The sequence below is a fragment of the Ascaphus truei genome, chromosome 4 (genome assembly GCF_040206685.1).
Source record: "Ascaphus truei isolate aAscTru1 chromosome 4, aAscTru1.hap1, whole genome shotgun sequence".
NCBI classification, from domain to species: domain Eukaryota; kingdom Metazoa; phylum Chordata; class Amphibia; order Anura; family Ascaphidae; genus Ascaphus; species Ascaphus truei.
This window is the reverse complement of record NC_134486.1, coordinates 348,560,042-348,581,338: the sequence shown is the minus strand read 5'-3', so window position 1 is coordinate 348,581,338 and position 21,297 is coordinate 348,560,042. Positions and strand designations below refer to the sequence as shown.

Below are 21,297 nucleotides of genomic sequence, written 5' to 3'. Positions count from 1 at the left end.
CGGGGTCATGTGACGTCCCATGATCCGCAGCGTCATTTGACACCGTGTCGCCATGACAGCGCGCCATCAGATGACGTCACGGGTCAAGTAACGTGATGTCACAAGAGCCCGCAAAGTCATTTAACGCTTGATATAAGGTGAGGGGGGCGCAGGCAAAATTTTGGCGCACCCCTGAGGTATAGTATATTAAAACTGGTCCAAGGTATCGATCTGCTTTTTACAATAGCTTGCATATGCTTTGTGTGTGTCTGTGTGTCTGTTTTAGGCTACGAGATCGCAAAACGTATTGAATTCAAATGTATAAATGTTTTTTCAAAAACAAAAAGTGGAGGCTGTCAAAGTTTTTTTTTTTTTTAAATCTGGTCGCATTTTTTCTATGAGAAGCTTAAAATGGAATATAAACTAAATGTATTGCAAAACCATATGTTTAGTGCTGTCTAGTCAAAGCTATGTTTTTTTTTTCCATTTTTACTTTGCTTGAGGTTAAACACAGATTTCTATTTCGTATGAACAGATTGCATCTTTTCTAATTCAATTGACATTCATACTGTATGCCTGAAAGGAAATCTTAAATAATGAGATACACAGAGGACTTGGAGATATGATATTACATAAACATGGTGGTACAAAATCATTACATTCTTTAGCAACCTTACATACAGTAGTCTGGTTTAATTTGCCTTTCATGCAACACAAGAGCAGCACATGTATCAAATAAAAACACCTTAGATGAAAAAAAACTGAAAAACGTGCTGTAGTTAATATACAGTAACTAGTCGAAAAAAATCTATAATGAGCATGTACCGCACGGAATGTGAGAATAATTTGATACATCTGACCTATAGTTTTCCACTACAATAGTTGGAATGAAGTCAGTGACCCTTCTTTCATGTAATAGGAAGGGGGAAATGCACAGTCAACAATGTATGGACTTCTCTTCATGGGAATGGAAAGTCATGCACCATTAACTGTGTCTTAGCCATCCTCTCAGTACTGTTTATTTAATAGGAGTTGAAGGAGCTAGCTGAGCTTCTGCAGTTAGTGTCATAGAAGTGGGAAACATTAACCCATAAGATTTATAACTCTTCTTTCTATCTAAATACATAATTCAAAAATATATCCTATTCATTTTATTTTGAATTATGCCCTTTTTTGAGGTAATGATTACACAGCAGAATACTGATTTATAAAGTTATACTGTAGTTCACTAGGACAACAACTCAAACCAGAATTGAAATCAACTATCAAAGTTTAATTTGAGTTGATTTCCCCCCCGTTATGTAAACCAGAGTAAAAAATACTTTGAAACGGAAGTGCTTCATTCTGACCATGTAATTCATAACTATACAGGCATACCCCGCATTAACGTACGCAATGGGACCGGAGCATGTATGTTAAGCGAAAATGTACATAAAGTGAAGCACTACCTTTTCCCCACTTATCGATGCTTGTACTGTACTGCAAGCCTCATATACGTGCATAACTGATGTAAATAACACATTTGTAACAGGCTCTATAGTCTCCCCGCTTGCGCACAGCTTCGTTACAGGTAGGGAGCCAGTATTGCTGTTCAGGACGTGCTGACAGGCGCATGCGCGAGCTGCCGTTTGCCTATTGAGCGAGATGTACTTACTCGCGAGTGTACTTAAAGTGAATGTCCTTAAACCGGGGTATGCCTGTAGTTTACACATACAGTATATTATAATAGATGCATTGAATTATGTATCTGGGAAATAACATCGCTCAATGTATTCTGTATTAAAATCTGAGGTTTTGTAAAAATTTCTGTCAGATATCCCTATGCCAGAAACCTGATTATAAGTTTAATATGAATCTAGATGCGCTTTTCAAGAATGTGATACAAAAATGCCTCAATATGTAGTAGCCCTGTGCTACAACATGACTTCCAGTGATAGTAGAGAATTTAAAAATATATAACTGTGCAACTGTTTTGTGACAAGACTTTTCAACTTTTTTCTTTATTTTGCAGGACACAAGGAATCCAGGAGACTATGAACAAAAACACAGACTTTAAATATGTCCAGAATATCAAGTTCGTCCCTGTAAAAGAAAGAACGACACATATTAATAGCAGGATGTACATGTAACACCACAAGGAGTTTGCATTCAGAAGATGATAGCACTGACAGTTGCTGTATAAGTGAAAGTTGCTTATCTTCTAAAGAGAATTATAAATGTCAAGACAGTGTCACCTTAAATATAATCAAATGGTAATTTCACTTCAACTCTGCACCAGAAAAAAAGGACAGTTAACACCACAATAAAACAAAATAAACATTAGGAAACTCAGCTGCCCTGCCACTTGCATTATTTTCAACTATAAACAACTGTATATAACCTGCAATCATCCATGAGATCTCTATACATGTCTGTGGATCGCAAGGAAGGAGTACTATTACCACGTTTACACATTGATGTAAGACTCGCAAGTATGGGGCATTGTTGACTCACTTCTCTCACGTGTCCAAACATGAAATAGTGAGCTGTGAAATACTGCAAGAGGTTTTAAAACAAAAAAACTGCTACTTGATTCATGTGAAATCTCCAAAAGGGCAATGATCACCCCCACATACAATCTTAACACTGCTAATTGCACAAGGCTGATAATGAAAGTAAAACAATCCTCACGGAACCTGAAAAAGTTGGGACTTATAAAGGTTGAAGAGTTCAGTCCTGATGTGTAACTAGTTCAGCCCTAGCACACCCCTCTGCTCTCAGGAGGCGAAGCAGCAGCCTGTGAAACAAACCCTGGCTGGGGCTATGCCAAGGAAACAGGAGTGAAGCCAGACACACGCAGCAGCAGCAGCAGCAGCAGCACAGAGAGGTCATCATTATTATGTGCAGCCTGTGACAGCCCGGGGGGGACATGGAGAACTCGGTGCCCATCGCATGTTATCCAGGTGACTTGAATATGAATGAGGGGGAGACCGGGACTTTCCCCAAAAGGGCGTGTGACTACGAGAGTGCCCCTGAAGGGCGGCCGGGGGCGACTGGCAGCGCCGCGCTGCTTCAGCACAGCCCGGTGGACAGCTCTCCTCACACAGAGACCAACGGGGGGTTCAGCGGGCACCGGGAAGCCGAGGTGCAGGGAGACACCAGGACTTCGGGGGTGGGGAGCCGGTGGGACACGGACAATGCCACGTCTGAATCCGAAGAGGAGGGGGAGGGAAGGAGCCCACCCGGGCCCCGGGAGGGAGAGGGGAGCGAGCATCTCCTCACAGCAGCTGAGGGAAGCGGGGAGGTGGGACCCGGAGACCCCCGGGGGTGTCAGGCAGGGGGCGACCCCCCGCCTCCCGGGGAGCCCGACCTGGTGATCGAGGTGAGCGGCGGGCAGCGGATCCGCGCCCACAAGTCCGTGCTGGCCGCGAAGAGCGACTACTTCCGGGCTAGGTCGTCCCGCGACATCCTGAAGGTCACGGGGGTCAGCTACCCGACGCTGCGGCTGCTGCTGGACTACATCTACAGCGCACGGCTGGAGGTGCGGCCGGACAACGTGGCGGAGGTGATCCGCGCGGCCACGCTGCTGCAGATGCCGTGCGCCGTGCAGCGCGCCGCGGACAGCCTGCGCGCCCAGATCGCGCTGCAGAACTGCTACCCGGTGCTGTGCATCGCCAAGAAGCAGCGGCTCAGCGAGCTGAAGGAGGCCGCCTACAAGTTCATGAGCGACCACTTCCTGCAGGTGCTGCGGGACCCCGCCGTGTACGGGAGGCTGACCGGGGCGGAGAGGGAGCTGATCTTGCAGCGCAGGGCGGAGGGCCGGCAGTGCCTGGTGGTGGCGGAGGTCAACGACGCGTTTGAACGCTTGAGCAGCAGCAGCCGGCCCCAGAGCCGGGAGAGCAGCCGGCCCCAGAGCCCTTCCTCGGTGGTGTCGCTGGAGGAAGACGACGGGGCGACCCCGCAGGTGCATTGCTACAGCGGCTCCCCGGGGGGCTGGAGGCCGCTGACCCGGCTGCCGGAGGAAGCCAACACCAAGGGCTGCGGGGTCTGCGTGCTGCACAACTACCTCTTCATCGCGGGCGGCATCCGGGGCAGCGGGGACCGGGCCCGGCTCTCCGACCGGGTCTCCTGCTACAACCCGCTGACCGGCTCCTGGGACCAGGCCCGCGCCCTGTCCCAGCCGCGCTCCCAGCTCAAGCTAGTAGCCCTGGACGGGCACCTGTACGCCATCGGGGGCGAATGTCTCTTCACGGTGGAGAAGTATGACCCCCGCCTGGACCGCTGGAGCCCGGTGGCACCCTTGCCCAAGGGCGCCTTTGCCGTGGCCCACGAAGCCACCACATGCAATGGGGAGATCTATGTGTCGGGGGGGACCCTTTTCTACCGCCTACTCAAGTACGACCCCCGGCGGGACGAGTGGCAGGAGTGCCCCTACAGCAGCAGCAGCCGCCGCCGCTCCGCCGGCATGGTGTCCCACCGCGGCTGCATCTACCGCTTTGATGTGAGCCGGGAGCACGGGCTCAGCGTCTTCACGTACAACTGCATGGCCAGGCACTGGAGTGAGGGGGTCAGCCTGCTGCGGCCCGGGCCCGGCCCCCCGCCGCCGCTGCTGCCCTTCCGCTGCACGGTGATGGGGGGCAGCATCTACTGCTTGAACCGAGCCGGCACCCTGCGAGTCCCCCTACCCCCGGAGCGAGCCGGGGGGGAGATGGGCACCTGTGACCCAGAGCACTTCCCTTCCCCAGAAGAGGTCAAGGGGGTCCTCTACCCATTTGTGCTCTCCTTGCCCGAGGGGAAGCCAGTACATTAAAGCAGACGTGTATATACATGTGTAATGTATGTTCTCTAGGGTCCAGGCCATTGGCATGTCTGCTATGTTGATTTTCTTTTGATGCCCACTTTAGTGCTACAATAATTTGCCATTACGAAAACTCTTTCTTGAAGAAGAAGAAGCTGCTACTGTACATGTTGTAGGTGTGTGGTCAAATGAACTGTTACTTTGTGCACTAACATGCTAATTCTTAATTGACCTGGGTGAAAATCATGATAATGAATGCTGTTGGTGGACTACTACCGTATGTTTAATGTAAGACTCTACTTGTGAAGCGCAAAGCTGAGGTGGTCATATACAGTACCTATAAACAAACCATTATCGCACAAGGATGAGGTAATCACAGCACAAAGTACATTTGGACCACAACATGCTTGGCATTTGACGTGTGATTCTGTTCTGTAACCAGGAGCTTATCTGTGACACAGACTATCTGCATGGGTGTACTGTACAACTTTACAATTTAAACAGAACCTCTTTATGTATGTTGCTCTATCCATCATCTTGTATTAACTCTTTCAGGAACTGTGATCTTGACACACAAACACACACCATGCTCTGCTTATTGAATTTTAAAGGCTGCCAACATTTCATTTATGTAGTATTGTGTGTGCTTAAAGAAAAAAAAACAAGCTTGTTGGCATTATCCTGGGGAAACTGTTTCCGTTGCGTAACACTAAAATAGCATACAAATAAAATGCCTGTACCTTAGGCCATACTTTTTCCCTTGATTGCTGCAGGGTGTCTACATTTCATTTTAGGCATGATGTGAAGATTCAGCAGCAAATCCCTCTTCTCCCCATCAGAGAAATGTTAAGGCTTATAAAGTAAAGCTAATTATAGGTGTGTGAGGTTAATCTCTTCCCAGCCTTTGGGCTTTCTCTCAGGCAGCTAATAAACTAATATTGTGCCACAGTGGCATATTTTTGGGCTTGGGGATCAAAGGCAACAAATGCTTTTCAGAGGGATCATGATCACCTTTATACAGGATGTACTATGTTTTAGATGTGAAATCCAGAAAGAATGATAAAACAGTTAGAGGTGCAATACTGTATTGTGTATTGTTGGTCAAAATTTTGATATTTTGTAGTGTGCCAATGCCACATACAGTGATCAATTGTAATAGAACATTTTGATGACTCCCTATACATTACAAATTTTAAAAGACCAAGATCTTTCCTTATCTTCGACTAACACTTCCACCTTTTTCCTAAAAATAAAACGATGTACCAAACCTTGAGAAAATACTAAAAACTGTCTCCTACAACATTTTGGTGGCTATCAAATCAAAATCACTCAGCTGCAAATCTGGGACACAAATAGTTAATACATTTTGGTCAAAAGCTCATTCTGTGTAGAAATCATCAAAGTTTACTTACTGACTGATAAACGTACTTCAACATTTTAGTCATTAAACAGGAGTTATATGCATCTGTAGGGAGCTTTTAGAAATATATATAATGACAGACACACACACTTGGGTACAGAATATGTTTTAGAAAGGAAAAGAAAATAGCAATGTGCTGTGATATGTATGCACTTTACTAGGTCTCAGTTAGGATGCCTTGAGCCACATCCTGTCTTTAGTCATCACTTTGGGAGGAAGTACAAGCAAACAGTCTAATGATGCAGTCTGTTAAATTTTGTTTGGACACAATAATATTTACATATCCATTTGTACATGCCTCACTTACAATAATAGATCTCAAACATTTTGTCCCCATTCAACTTGTTTTTACTGAAAAGTGACTAAATGATTAATTGTTGGGACATTGGAGCATACTGGATAAGAATATAAGAGATATGTGCTCACATTTGTTTCTGTGCTTTTTCCAATACTTTAATGTATCTGAAAAACAAACTGCATCTCGGAGTGTGTTAACTGTTTTTTATAATATTCCCTTTTCTTGTTGTACTACGTTTTGCAGCTGGGAGACATTGGTAAATAGCACCATTAATGTTAGTAGTAATAGCCATTCGCCAAGCTGCTTGCAAATATCAAGTATTACACAGATAATTGATCGCCATTACATACTGATTAATAATCTTCAAAAGACTAGAGCAAATGGACACATTTCTCCAACTTTAAATAAATAATCAGTAGTAAGTGTAGGTGCTGGCTGGATGTATGCCAGGATCTCTTAAGCAAAAAAAATCAGCAAAAATCAGTACACACACACACACACACACACACACACACACACACACACACACACACACTGTTTGCCATACACAGGCATGTTTTTTTTTTGTTTGTTTGTTTGTTTTCCCCCCCACTGAGACATTTAACAGCACAATTAGCACAATGTTTTGGGGGTCAATCCCCCTTCATCAGATAGCATATCACTGTCACTATATCACTAAGTGTACCTCATGAAGAGGTATTGACGCCTGAAACATTGCGCTAAATGTGCTGTTACACGTCTCGGCAGAATAAAAAAAAAAAAACACCAAGATAAGGTAAAGCCCTGTGTTTGGCAAACATTTCCTTTTTTTTGTGTGTGTGCGACAGATGATTACACTGATTTTTGATTAGGAAGATTATTAATGTATCAGTTGTTTCATTGAAAATGATGGTTACTGAGTGTGGAAGAATGCCAACAATGCTGGCTGGCTTTTGGGTAACACTTTCAGAATTTCCTTTAGAATAGAACCAGATGTTCTACCATTCTGCAGGTAAATGATGTTGACAGTTCATTCACTGCATTTAACTACAGTTAGAAACTGATTAATCCCATAAAAATGTTTATTTTTTTATTTTTTTTACAACTACATGCTGCAGTTACCGATTCAGATGAATATATCCAGTAAATTCCATTTTAAACAAGGGCTAGTACATGTAAAGTTACATACATAGAAACTGTTTTGTTCATAAAGAACAATAGAATTCTGATATTGTTTTTAAAACATGGGGGTTATATATTAAATAGCAAAAAATCAATGATCGGGGCACGATGCCACGTAAATTCCCATTGACGTCAGTAGGAGTTTCTGTCTAATGGCGCCCGCATTTGGCACTCACAGTTCTCTCAGTTATTTTGAATGTTAACAGTTGTCCATTCAAAAAGTAATTGGCCACTGCTTACCTATTCCCGTCTTCCCCTAGCTCAAAAAGACTACAGCTCAATTTATCTCATATTCCCTATACTAGAGGTTCACAACTCGAGTCCCCAGGGACCACTTACACTGTAGGTTTTAAGGCTATCATCTGATCAGCACAGGTAGTCCCAGCGTCTGGGACTGTTCAGGCTGGAGTATACTTAGAACCTGCACTGTTAGTTGGCATTGAGGACTGGAGTTGGAAACTTTTGCTAAACCTTAAACCTGCTTTACTGTCGGTGAACCAATGTGAAATTATGACAGATTTATATTGCAAATGATCTATAACCCCCCCCCCCCCCCTGTGTTTGAACTCCGCTGTCATCACTGCAACATTGGGATTGCTGCTGTATTCTTTGTGTAGTTGAGCCTGAGATCCTAACTAACTCCTATTACTGAAAACGTGTTACAAGTCTATGGAGCAGAGAAACAGGAAAATAATAACAACTTCATTTAGCAAGGTTACCAGTGTAGTAGGAAGTTGCTGCTAACTACTTCTACCATTTACAAAATTAGGCAATTATTTATGATTTGTACACATTGATGTAGAAATATTTGTTTTGTATTAAAAAATGCACCGCAATCTAAACATGTCGAGGTTGGTGCATCAGATGTGCACATTTTTGACTGCCCCTCCAGCACTAAAGTGACTGATCTCTAAATAATAGGACTGGTGCTGATCTGATTGACAATCTTAACTCTTAGTGGTGACTTCAGGCTACATGGTAGTGAAATCAATTGAAGAAGACATCACACGTCTGAACTAAACGTGATTATTATTTCCGCTTCAAGTTAAAATATTTGAGATTAATTGCATACTCTTTGTACAGCATATAACTTGTATTCTATAAATACACGTGAACCACAGTGTTTCTTGGAAATTGTATGATTATCATTTCACATTTACAAAGCTCTTTTTTTACAGCAACATATTTCAAATTATACAACAAAGACTGGATGATTTTTTTAGTATGGCAGTGCACATTTTTTTAAATTTAGATTTCAGGACTAATTTAGTCAAGAAAACTGGAAATGTAGTTGACATTAAAAAATAAATGTGTTGGAAATAATGATACTATTAGAACACACGTGAAATACTTTCCTTATGTTTGGCCACTTCCTGGCGGAACATTTATAAATTGGGCCTTTCTAATTGTTCATAAAGTTGCATAAATGCTATAGATGTGATAGATACTGTAGATGTGCATTTGTATACATATGGCTGGCATGTCCTGGTAAGACCTGTTTATGCATGTAGAGACTTCTGCTGAAAGAGTTTAAGTTCATTTTCTGCCTTCCTTGCCTGAGGGGTTTAAAAATGGTTAATTCTAAAGTTTTTTTTTTCCCGCTCCAGATCACAGCTAAGCTGTTCATCGCCATTAAGATGGCTGCCCTTTTTGCACATTGAGTAGCTTACATTTTTGATAACTACTATATTGGAGTATTTCTTTATCATAAGGATCTTGGAAAGTATTCTTTACCTTTTTATAGTTACTGTAATTGGAGTAAAGTGATCATTATACAGCTGCATTGTGGAACATGGACTGTGAAGCTCCCTTACGTCCTTAATTCAGAAGGGACCTTCCGATATGGTCAATTTTAATGCTGTTCTGTTAAAAGTTTTCACAAATGACAAAGAATCATGTACTATTAAAACAACAGTGTTATAAAGAAGTTCTCTGATAAGTGTTTTACATTGTCTCCTAACAAGGTTATGGCATAAAGTATGTTAAAAAATAACAAGGCGCTCCGTAGTATCTGGCAAAAACTTCAGTGCTTAATAAAGATAAATGTCTTGACAAAGGCCCCAGCGAGGACCGAAATGTTGATCTTTATTGAACACCATTCATTTTTTCCAAGACACCTATTAATGTGTGTGTGTATATGTGTGTATATGTATATGAGCAGGGTTACATCAAGCCCCACAGGTGGACCCCTGTCTATCAGGGTTCAACATTGTACTAATAAACTTATCACACTCCATATTGTATCATTGGCAATAGCTTACCGTATATCAACAGTGCCAACATTTCTTCATCAGCATTATCAGTAATGGTGTTAATCTGCTTCCCAATGCTTTCATAGTAAAGCCATTTTAAATTGGATTACAGGATAACATTGTATGTACTGTATCTCACACACACACTGGCAATGTGAAATGAAAGTGGACACTGTATATAGCATAGCTATAGCCCAGAGTGAACTTTGTCAAAGATTTAGAAGCTTGCACATGGGTCGATAAACTTGCTCATTATAAGATATAGGGGCCTATGTACTAAGCATTGCAAATTATTTTATTTTTTTTCACAAAGGGTGCTTGTAATACCTATGTATTAATTTAACATTTCTCAATCTGCGCTGCCAGCATCAAAAAGTAGTTTTTTCCTTTTCTTTGACATACAGAAACGGACTTCACTAGGTGTACAGGTATTAATGGTATAGAGTGCAAAATAATGTTTCTGAGCACCCTAAAAAAGTGCAGTAGAAAGTTTTTGTCAATTTCTTCTTCAAAGTTCAACTCTGTGTAAACCCTAAAGTGTCTGTTAAGTGTTATTGCAGAACGAAGTTGCTATGTATCAACCAAAAATGTATTTGATGTAGCACGGATATTTCATTAAATTGGTTTAAAAAAGTTATTCTTTACACAGCATGGCTATTATGATGACACTATTATTTGATAACATTAGTTATAAAAAAAAAGACCACCACAATATTGACGCACATAAAAATGATTTAAATATGATCTTAGTACATACTGTAGGTTCCATGGCCTTTGCCACCCTGACCCTGTTTTGTTATTAAATTATGGTGCACCAAGCCTGGCAATGCAGACTTTGAAAATTGAATATAAATAATGTTTACTGTTAACTTGTTTGGATTCTGTCACAGTCTAAGAAATTAGTAACTAATGTTCTTATTCATTATGGCCCATATTTACTAAACTGTGCTAAACCACTTGACCCCTTTTCGGCACCATAACCCACCTTACAAGTCAAGTGAATGGGTGAGAATGTATGTTACGGCACCATAAGGCGATTTATGGCTTAGCACTGCTTAGTAAATATAGCTCTTTTAGCAACGTCATATAATTGACAGTCGAGTCAGCAAGCGGATTAGAGCTTTGATAATGCTCATGTTTTTTTAAAATTAATTTAACGATGCACGTTTTAGAAGGGAAAAAAAACTATAGATGCCAACTATGTTACAAATTAAATGTTTCATTAACCCATAATATGTGACATGCATTGTGTTTCAATGGCTCTTTTGTCATAGGCGTGGTCGAGATTAAGGCTATCACCAGCATTAACCATTTCATTGCCAGAGGATCCTGCCAAGCAAGACCCTGCCGTGTGCGTCACAGACCCACGCCATAGACCCCTCTGGCAGCGGAAAGGTTAAACTTAAAGAATGATCACACTGCTATTTTAAACGCAGAAATACTTTAATGCTGCCAATTGGCAGCAATGAACGATGGTAAGTGTTTGGTATCTGTGCACAGCTCATTTAAAATTCATGTGAAATTGATGTGTTTTGTACTAACTCTTACATATATGTATATATTATATACATATATATATGTAAATTCACTGTATAATTTCTTCCACTTGATGTATTCTGGCTAAACTGTAATGTAATAAAATGTAAACTACAAGCATCCCTCTGGCTGTAGTGTGGAGTGTTTAATTTAATTTAATTTAATTTAAAGCAATGGGTACAATTCCACCTGTATATTGCAACAGGTTTGATAAAATAAGAATCTAATTATATTTTTTAAAACCCCACTCAAATACTTAATCATGGAAGTAACTTCATTAACGTCCAAGTCCAGATTTATCAAAGAAAAAATCCAATCGCTGGCAATAAGATTTATTTTCTCATTGATACATATGACGCTAGTTTTTTGCCTTGATACATTCCTAGGAATTATTTATGATAGTCTCTCAGTCGCACTTTTGTCTGCACAAATTTGTTCTATTTTTGCAGAAAGGGGATTAAAGAAGCAATCCATGAATCCACCTGCTTCCGGAGATACAGATCCCCTAAGGCCTCGTTCAGGGTGCTGGCTTCGGAAGGAGGGCGTGCTGCCATGCGTGCTGCCGTGAGAAACAAAGTATTCAATTTGAATACTGGTTTTCAGGGTAGCAACCGCCCTGTCTCCGAAGCCAGGAGTTGAAGCTGACTACAGTTTCAATAAACGAAAATTTTGTTTTTTGGAGCTGCAGCAGCGTCACTGGGACCTAGGCAGCCAATGAAATCATTCTTCAGAATGATTTAACCTCGATACTTACCCTGCTGTGTGTAACCCCGCCCCCTCCCCAACGCTGAAAAGTCTGCTGGGGGATAAACACAGATCGCCCAGCAAACTGCCGCACTGCCTCCCTCCCGCCCTCCCTCCGAGTCATGCAGCTGGCACCCTGAACGAGGCCTAAGAGGTTGCCGTTTCTCTCTGCTTTTTAAAGCACCCACACCACATGGGCCAATAGGAAGCTGCACCAGATGATGTCACAGCTTCCTATTGGCCCGCAGGGCGCGGGAGCTTTGAAAAGCGGCTATTATGTGATCTCTGCTAGCCGAGCAGAGCAGCTACCGGCACCCTCTATGGAGGTCTGTATCTCCGGAAGCAGGGGGTCCCCGGAGCTGAAAATAAAGGGGTTCAGTTCTGGAGACCCCCTGCTCAATCCTATGTTTAAATTTTTTTTTTTAAACGCCCACTTGGATTGCCTCTTTAAATGTTGTCCTGTAATTACTGCTGTAAAGCACGAGGCACATGGATGGCGCTATTCAAATCAAGATATACATACATGCAGAGGAAACTCAGGCAGGATGTATCAATTCAGTTTTGTAGCCAGATTGAAGCAAAGAGTATGACCTCATTTAGAAGTCAGTCCCTCGTATAATGAAAATACACTAAGTACTGTGTACAGATGACACTCCTTTTGTAGCCAGGCTCACTGTCATAGGTGCCGTGGATGAACAAGCAAACGTCTGCGGTGCTGGGGAGAGTGACTGCTGTGATGGAGCTGCAGGGGGGAGTCCATGCTTCTGGATGGGATCCCCCATAGTGTTAATCCTTTTGTTCCACGACTGCTGCGGTCATGTGACCATGGCACCGCAGACACTTAGGCTGTGATTATACCAAAATTGGCCGGAACAGGAAGTCATGAGATACTCCGTGGTGCTGTGGGGAGGCATCAGCACAGATTTTCAGTGTTAATCCCTCAGGTTACAGCGCCTCCAGCCAGTGAGGATCCCAGGGTGACCAGGATGGTCCATGCTGACACTCCTTTTGTGAACCAGGCAGTTATCCACACAGATAGGTTTAACTGATGTTTATTGTCCTTACACAGCAAGTCACAGCATTCCCTTTGGGAGCAACACTACTTTTACATAAGGCCCTGCAGGCCCCATCCAGCTCCTTATCCTTGATGGTACACAGGATAATACATATTTCCACTCCGCAGGGGGAGGGGAGACAGACTGACTTCTGGGAGAGTGTCAGTATATCCCTAGGGTGTGGCTTGTAACCCTGCCCCATAACAGGGCAGGTCTGATACCGACAGGCATCACATTTAGGTCATGTGACCCAGCTGGTATCCCCCCCAAGACGGACACACTCTGGTTGTTGCTAGGCCCGCCCTTGGTACAGTAACAATGCATCCAGGCTGCAATAGCAAACTAGGCTTATTGAAAGCGCTTATCCCTCACAGAGCCTGTGCCTAACAGGACATACTGTGAGGGCCTAAAAGAAGGATAGCGGCCGAAGGGCTAGGCTATATCAGTATGTCAAATAAAGCTTGCTACATCTGGTTGTTGATTGACACCTTTGACATTTGTTTTTACAAATATAAGATTTTTTTAAAACATTTTTTAATGTTTAACTTTTCCTGGTAAACAAAAGCTTTGTAAAGTTTTTACACTCTTTATCTAATGCTTTTTGGTATATGACTTTTTGTTAGTTCACAAAACTAGATGTGAATTGTTTGGTTTGGACCTGCTATGTGGTTCTGCCCCTTTAAGAAAATGACAAGTGTATTTAGGCATTTTGGTCCAATTTGTCTCCTTTATCGTAAAGATGGGCAAATTTTGCTTTATTTTTTATTTATTTTTTGCATTTTTGAATATTTGCAACTTTGTTAGAATTGAAATAAATGTCACTAAGCTTAAATAAAATGTGAATATGTGAAAATTATCAAACGTTCCCAGTGATGTGGAGAACTTTCACTTTTAGCTGGTGGACCCTGTGGGGAGTGGAGCGGAGCATCGTGGGCTAACAGGCGGAGGTTGTGGCCTAATCCTGAGAGGCTAGAGTGTTCCTTAACACACTCAATGCGCATAACAGACTGGGAAATGTGCGTTCTCTCTTTCTTCCCTGTTCTGTTGTATCATTAAACTGTATTATGCTATGTCCTCTCGTGTTTTATGTGAGGAGTACTCCAGCTTGCAGCCATTTTCATCTTGGCTGTATTGTGGTCATTTATTACAGCAGACCGTCTGTGAGTGCTTCTTTGTCACATACAGGGCACTACACAGATCACCATTTATACTTATTTGCGCCTTCACTGTGTGTTTTCAAATATAGAAAACTATTCATTATAAAACTTGAAAAAGAGAAAGAAATACAACAAAAAACAGACAAAGATGCCCAAAGCTACTTCCAATGTGACAAAAATACACAGTGCAATACCTATATATTCTCTTGAAAAAAGGTTCATTTAGTTTAACCCTTTGGCCAAAGCGTCTTAAGCTTGCTGCCACTTTCAAGGCATGACCGTAGCAGGTAATAACACTCCCTGGGTTAAAATTCTTATTACCCTGTATAATTACAGGAAGAATGATCACATTGGATCTGTCGTAACCTGGCAAAATGAAACTGACCTGCCAACTTGGAAAGTGGGGAAGGGCAAGCTTAAACCTTGGGGGGAGGGGCCACTACCCTCCCAAAAGCAGCTGAGACCAGCTGCACACAGTTAATAAACACACAGATACCCAACAAGCTCTAAGAAACCCCTACCATTACCACATAATATATATGTATATGTGTCAAAAGGAGTGCTAGTGGGCGTGGCTAAATGTATACAACAAAAAACAGACAAAGATGCCCAAAGCTACTTCCAATGTGACAAAAATACACAGTGCAATACCTATATATCTCTTGAAAAAAGCGTCTTTGGCCAAAGCGTCTTAAGCCTGCTGCCACTTTGAAGGCATAACCGTAGCAGGTCCTAACACTCCCTGGGTTAAAATTCTTATTAACCGATATATACAATATATGTAAGTAAATAGGGTTAATTACCTCCCAATCTACATTTCCACATTTCTGTTAAAGCTGAGCAAGGGTGCTTGTGTTGTTTAACAATTTATTACATTAAACACAGACTCGGGTAGAGAATTGTGCAATGAGTCAGAACTAAATTATAATACTTGCTGTGTCCGGCGTAACATACGCCGAACTAGGAGATCTGAAAGGTTATTAATTAAACATTCACGCATTTAAAAAAAAATTACTTATATTTTTTAAGATTTCTCTAAAGACGCAATTGTCAATTTCTGGGATCTTTTCCGACACTACAGTAAGTGAATCAAACGATCTGACTCTTGATAGAACAACATATAATTGTCCATGACTACAAATAGGCTTACAGAAGGTAGATAAAGGCATATTTAGTCAAACATTTGGGCTTGTGACTTATTGATGGTCATTGAAAAGCCAATCATATGGGAAATTGTTTTAGTTTGAAACTGAAAGGTAAATCACTGGCTGTCTCTGGGTGAGTGACAGACCGTTCAGCTTATCAGAGAGGGGGAGAGATATGCAGCCTACGTAATTAGGACATTAACACATGTCACTCTCCCTTTGCACACCACTGCCATTACAATTCCTGGGTGAGTGAGAGGCCGCTCAGTCTAACTCAGAGGGGGAGAGATGTGCAGTCTTATTGGCTGACTCTGGGTGAGTGACAGGATGCTCAGCCTATCACAGAGGGGGAGGTATGTGCAGTCTCACTACCTGTCTCTGGGTGAGTGACAGCTGTTCAATCTATCACAGATGGATGAGCAGACATCCTTAGAAAAGTAAATTTAACACCTTTTGGGCCCCCCTATCGCAGATGGGGACCATATGTAATAATACACTTGTGTTACCGGATGTGTTGCGTTACCAGATAGGCTCACAGCAGACCTGAACCTCCGCCACTGGGAGCCTGGGGTTACCTGATTATTCGAACACAGCACCTCCACCTGTAAGGGTTCCCACCTGAGTGGGATGGTCCTCTTACAGGAACACAGTAATAGTAATACACGCACACAATATATGTTAGCAACCGTTTTATTATAACCAATAATAACCTCGGTACCCTGTACCACACAGTAAATGCATAAATCATATACAGTACTTAGAACTCCACTTGGTGCACACATCAACATAGGTATCCCCCAAAGTACCTGGGTGCTGGGCACCAATTCCCTGATGTCCCTTAGGTCCAAACCCACCTAATGTGTTGGAGATAGAGCTATCCCTTGAAGTATTAGTGCACTACTAAAGGTACCTGCTCGGGGCTCCAGCCCACGGGTGCCGCAGTAACTTGATTGGATCCGCCTGATCCGACGTGATGTCCTCCTAAGCGTGGGGTGAATTCCGGTGTGGATAATATCACCATGCACTGTACCGTCTATACCGTGAAGGGATCCGTCTGCAGCCGGCAGGCCACAGTCACTGCTTGGCGGGGCCTCTGTGAAGATAGTCTTTATATATAGAGGGGCCTCCGTGAAGATAGTCTTTCTATATATATGGGTCTGAGCCCAGACCCAGTAATTAGGCTGCGTGTCACAAAGTGCTTTCTTGGGGGTTAACCAAACAGCTAAAGGGGCAGAACTACTCACGTAAGACCTGTCCCTGAAGCAACCACAAACTGGGGCAAAGGTAACAGCTATCTGGGGCCTATGGGAGTAACTGGCCTAGTGCAAGGTGCTACTGCTCCCTTGCACCCTCACTCACCCAGCTCCCTGCTCCAACTGCCATACGCATAGCCTGCAAAATGTATCTAAAACCTCCAGCCGAGAATCCTTGGCTCTCATTGGCCACACAGGAGCACCTGGTGCTTCCCTCTCTAGGCCTCATGGGAATTGTTGTCCCGTGGAGGCTACTATTCACTTGGGGCCACGTGCGCGATCCCACTGCGCATGCGTGACTCTCCAATGGCCGCCGCAACTCCCGAGCTTCATCTGCACATGCGCGATCAATGCGCATGCACACGCATTCATAATGGCGGCCCCCGCTAGCCGGGTGCGCCGCAGAGCCTCGGAGCGCTCTCTACTCCGGCCCCCACCTTTGCCGACAGCCGGCGGGTTTGTTGCTGGCTCCGGCAGCACCCGCGACCGCGCTGAGAGCCATGAGGGGGGTCTCTGGAAGGCCAAAGGGGACCAGGGCTACACCGAAATATAGATTACATTAATTAGGACATTAACACCTGTCACTCACCCTCTGCACCCCACTGCCAGTGTTTCCTGGGTGAATGAGAATCCGATTAGTCTAACACAGATGGGGAGAGATGTGCAGACTTATTGGCGGGTCTGGGTGAGTGACAGGCCGCTCAGTCTATCACAAAGGGTGAGAGATCTGCTTCCTCACTGGCTGTCTCTGGATGAGCGACAGGCCTTTCAGCCTAACACAGAGGGATGTGCAGACATCCTTAGAGAAAAAATATATATATATATATATATATATATATATATATATACACAATTTTATGTTCAAACATCCTTCATTGCACACATTACACATTATACACATTACACCTACACACAGGCATACAGAGAAACATTACCAACTCTGAACTGCAGTAATTTACAGCTCCGTAATTTCGGATTAAAAAGTGTACAGCAAATAAAAATACCACTTGTGGGTACATTTGCATGTCTCAGGCTGGTCTGCAACCCTGTCTTTCCCCATTATCGCTGAGCAAACAATGTTTCCACTGCAGCCAGGGCCTCTGAGTAATGACATGCAAATGAGAACTCACAGCGAGTCCCTCTTTACTTCTTATCCATTTTAACATTAAAACCAGGCTTTGCTGAAAATCTGTGTAATACGGCAGGCATAAGCTTATGGGGTCCATGTTAAAATGGATAAGAAGTAAAGAGTGACACTGTGAGTCAGAGTGTCAGCAAATGTACCCCCAAATGGTATTTTTATTTGGTGTCCACTGTATGGTGGAGGGTTTTTGTAACATTTTTACCCATCATAACTTTTTAATGTCTAATTAAAAAGTAAAATTAGTGATGTGCAAATATCATGCAGCTCATAAACATTTTCACCCATTTTTAAAGAAAGTCACTTTTTCACAAAGGTGTTTGCAAAGAATTACATCCGCCATAAACATAGTACAGTGTGTTCACCTAGAAAGATTGCAATATTGACCAAACTTGCATGAATGTGACCATTTGTAAGAGCTAGAGCAAATTCAGCACCCATTCTTGTCTGGTAGAACTAGGTACTGGTCGAGCCCGGTTCAAGTTAAAAAAAAACAAAAAAACAACCCCCCTCCACCCCCAGGACCCTACCTGTGGACGAGGTGTGGGTGCAGTGGCAGGAAATGAACGGAGCACACCAAGGCGGTGATTGCGGATGTTGAGCCTGATTTCCGATGGGGGCCTAACTTCTGTGTTAGGACCACCTGGGTGGGCTGCCTCCACAGCCGCCTGGCAAGGCTCGACACCACAGGTAGGGCCTGGTGAGTGGGTGTACAGAGAGGGGGGGGGGGCTCTAGAAATGCCAGAAACATTCTAGCGTGTGGAGGATAGCCCCTAAAGGTGGTGGGCCCTAGTCCCATATGGTAGTTCTGCCCTAGATTCCTGTTTGCAATGCTGAGGAACAATCTGAAGGTCCTCTCATGGACATTGTAGCAGGTTAGGCTGGAGATGTCCTTGTACACTTACTGTAGAGGAGTTAACACCTGTTGTACTGTATCCTATTCTTTGCATTGTGTAGTTTACAGTGGGAGTAAGTACTGCCATGTTGGGGTGGGTGCCCTTTCACACTGAGAGGTTAAGTTAAAGTCAGTCATTATCAACTTTATGCTAACTGCTGGTGCCACATGCTGAGGTGGAACTGTACTCCACATACACCCAGGCTCCACTCTATGGAGGTTCTCTTCCTTTGTTTTGAAGGTATTCATATGATCACAGTCACGCTGGAGATAATTAATAACTATCAGTCACAAGCAATAGCTGTCATCAAGCAGTTTGCATTAGGCCTGTAGACTACCAATTCCCATCCACAAAAAATACCAACATCACAACTAACTCCTAAATTCATAGAGAAAAGATTGAATGTCGCTCAAGCTGTGGAGTGCTCAAATGCATAAATAGCAGTATTGCATTTATATATGTAGTCCATACTGCTTAAATAACAATTTGATAGGTTCATATAATACTATAATTGGCAGAAAAACTGGTAGAAATGCCTTGCTGTTTCTTGTCTCCTTTTCCCCACTTTACTCTCTCCTCCATCATGCCCTGCTCCTCTTTGCACTCTCTCCCCCCTCTCTTTACACTCCCTGCCTTACTGTGTTTGCTTCTCTCTGTGCACACTACACTTCCCCCTTTCCTCCTCTTCTCATCTGTCTCCTCCTCTCCTTGCTGTCTCTCTGTTTCCTCCTACTACTCACCTTTCTGTCCCCCCGCTTTACACTTTCTCCTGGCCCATGTGCACGCTGCTCTCCATTCCCTCTTCCTGGTCAGTCACCTGTCTCCTCCTCTTCTTGCAGTCTGTCTCCTTCTCTCCTTTCTGTCTCTCTGTCTCCTCGGCCCTCCTTGCTGTCGGTCTCCTCTCACCTTCTTGCTGTCTCTTTTCTCATTAGCAACCCTGAAACAGCTGAACTTTGGTACATATACATACCTAAGCATGTTATAATATATTTAGTTGTGTTTTTTAGTAGGGGCAAAGCAAACACAAGATTAAAATACAAGACCTCACTATTTTCTAATTTCATGTGAGGAAAACTCTCTGCAAACTACTGAGGACCTGAGAAATGTCCCCAAGGTTAGTGTGACACCCATAGTTACTGGCATAAATATATATTTATAAGCCATAGGAGAAATAAATAGACACTAGATAATTCTGTGATTTCACAGAGAGACTCCCTGGCCCAATATCTAATGGCTGATGTATGCCATTCTAGTTTCAAACAGAGGCTCCCCTCTGTCAATATTGTAGGAGTTGCTAAAGAGGATTATCTCCTATGATAAAACTGTTACATTATGCAGCACCACAGTTTGATTTTTAAGTCAGTAACCTCTAAGCCAGGCAGCATTCAAAGGCGTAAGCCAACTACCATTCAGCTTTTTGAGTGCTTCCCTATAAGGCCTCGGACATAGTTGTTCTAGCAGTGCGGAGGCCCGCTGAGGCTCAGGGAAAGCAGTCCGTGGGCGTGTCGGGGGCGGGTCTGGGGGCGCGCCAGTGACGTCACGGAGCTGGTTCGCCCTCATTGGGCGAACCGCTCACGTGACCGGCCCTGCGCTCCGGCAAGCGGGGATATGTCAAAACTCCGTCAGACACACGCTTTCCCAAGCGTGCTGATGCGTGCGCGAGCCCCGGCTAAAGCCGCTCTCATTGCGGCTGCAGGGGCTCAGTGCCGAGCAGCAGCGCGGCTCAGCACGGGTCAGCGCATAAGCGCTGACCGTGCCCGAGGCCTAACCCTTATTCATGTCAAAGAGGTAGCTCCTCGTACTTTCTACCAAGCCTGGCCCTACTGCCCTCTTACCCATTTCTGTTGTCAACAATAACACACTCTAGGCACGCTGCCTAGTTGTTACGTTTGTCTCCTCCCTCAGATTCTCCTTTCACATTCACAATGTTGCTAAAACCTGTACATTGTTTCTTCATAAATTTGCAATGAGATCCAGTGTGGAATGGAACTGGGACAACTTACTGGTGCAATATTCCTAGATTTTGCAAAGGCTTTTGATACTGCTGTTCATGTTATCTTGCTGAACAAACTCAAGTGCTCTGGAATAGGGAAGCATGCATTAAACTGGTTTCATTCCTACCTATCAGGTAGATCCCAACATTTGTCTATCTCGGACACTAACTCTTGGATATCACCTGCGGTGTCCCGCAAGGCTCTGTTCCCCTACTCTTCTCAGGGTTCATTAATGATCTTCGTACAGCTTGTAAGAGAGCCTCAATACACATGTATGCAGATGGCATAATCTTATATGCACACAGCCCTAAGCTCTCTCAACTTAGACACGTACTTCAATCTGACAAGACTGTAACAATGGTACTTGGGACAAAGGCTAAATTTCTAAAGCTTCCAATGAAAGAACTACAGATCAGAACCAACTCTAACACTATCCTAGCCCCTGTTACTACTTTCAAATATTTGGGCATATGATTTGACTCCCATTTA

The 21,297-nt window shown here is 43.4% G+C and overlaps 1 protein-coding gene across 1 annotated transcript in view; it reads left to right on the top strand.

Annotated features, from left to right (window-relative positions):
* The window catches only part of KBTBD11 (kelch repeat and BTB domain containing 11), a 50,201-nt gene extending 38,656 nt beyond the window's left edge, over positions 1–11,545 (top strand). The window contains exon 2 of the mRNA XM_075598215.1: positions 1,991–11,545. Coding sequence (XP_075454330.1) covers positions 2,888–4,768 — 1,881 coding nt within the window. The 5' untranslated portion in view covers positions 1,991–2,887 and the 3' untranslated portion in view covers positions 4,769–11,545. The remainder of the gene's footprint in view (positions 1–1,990) is intronic.
* The last annotated feature ends 9,752 nt before the right edge of the window (positions 11,546–21,297 follow it).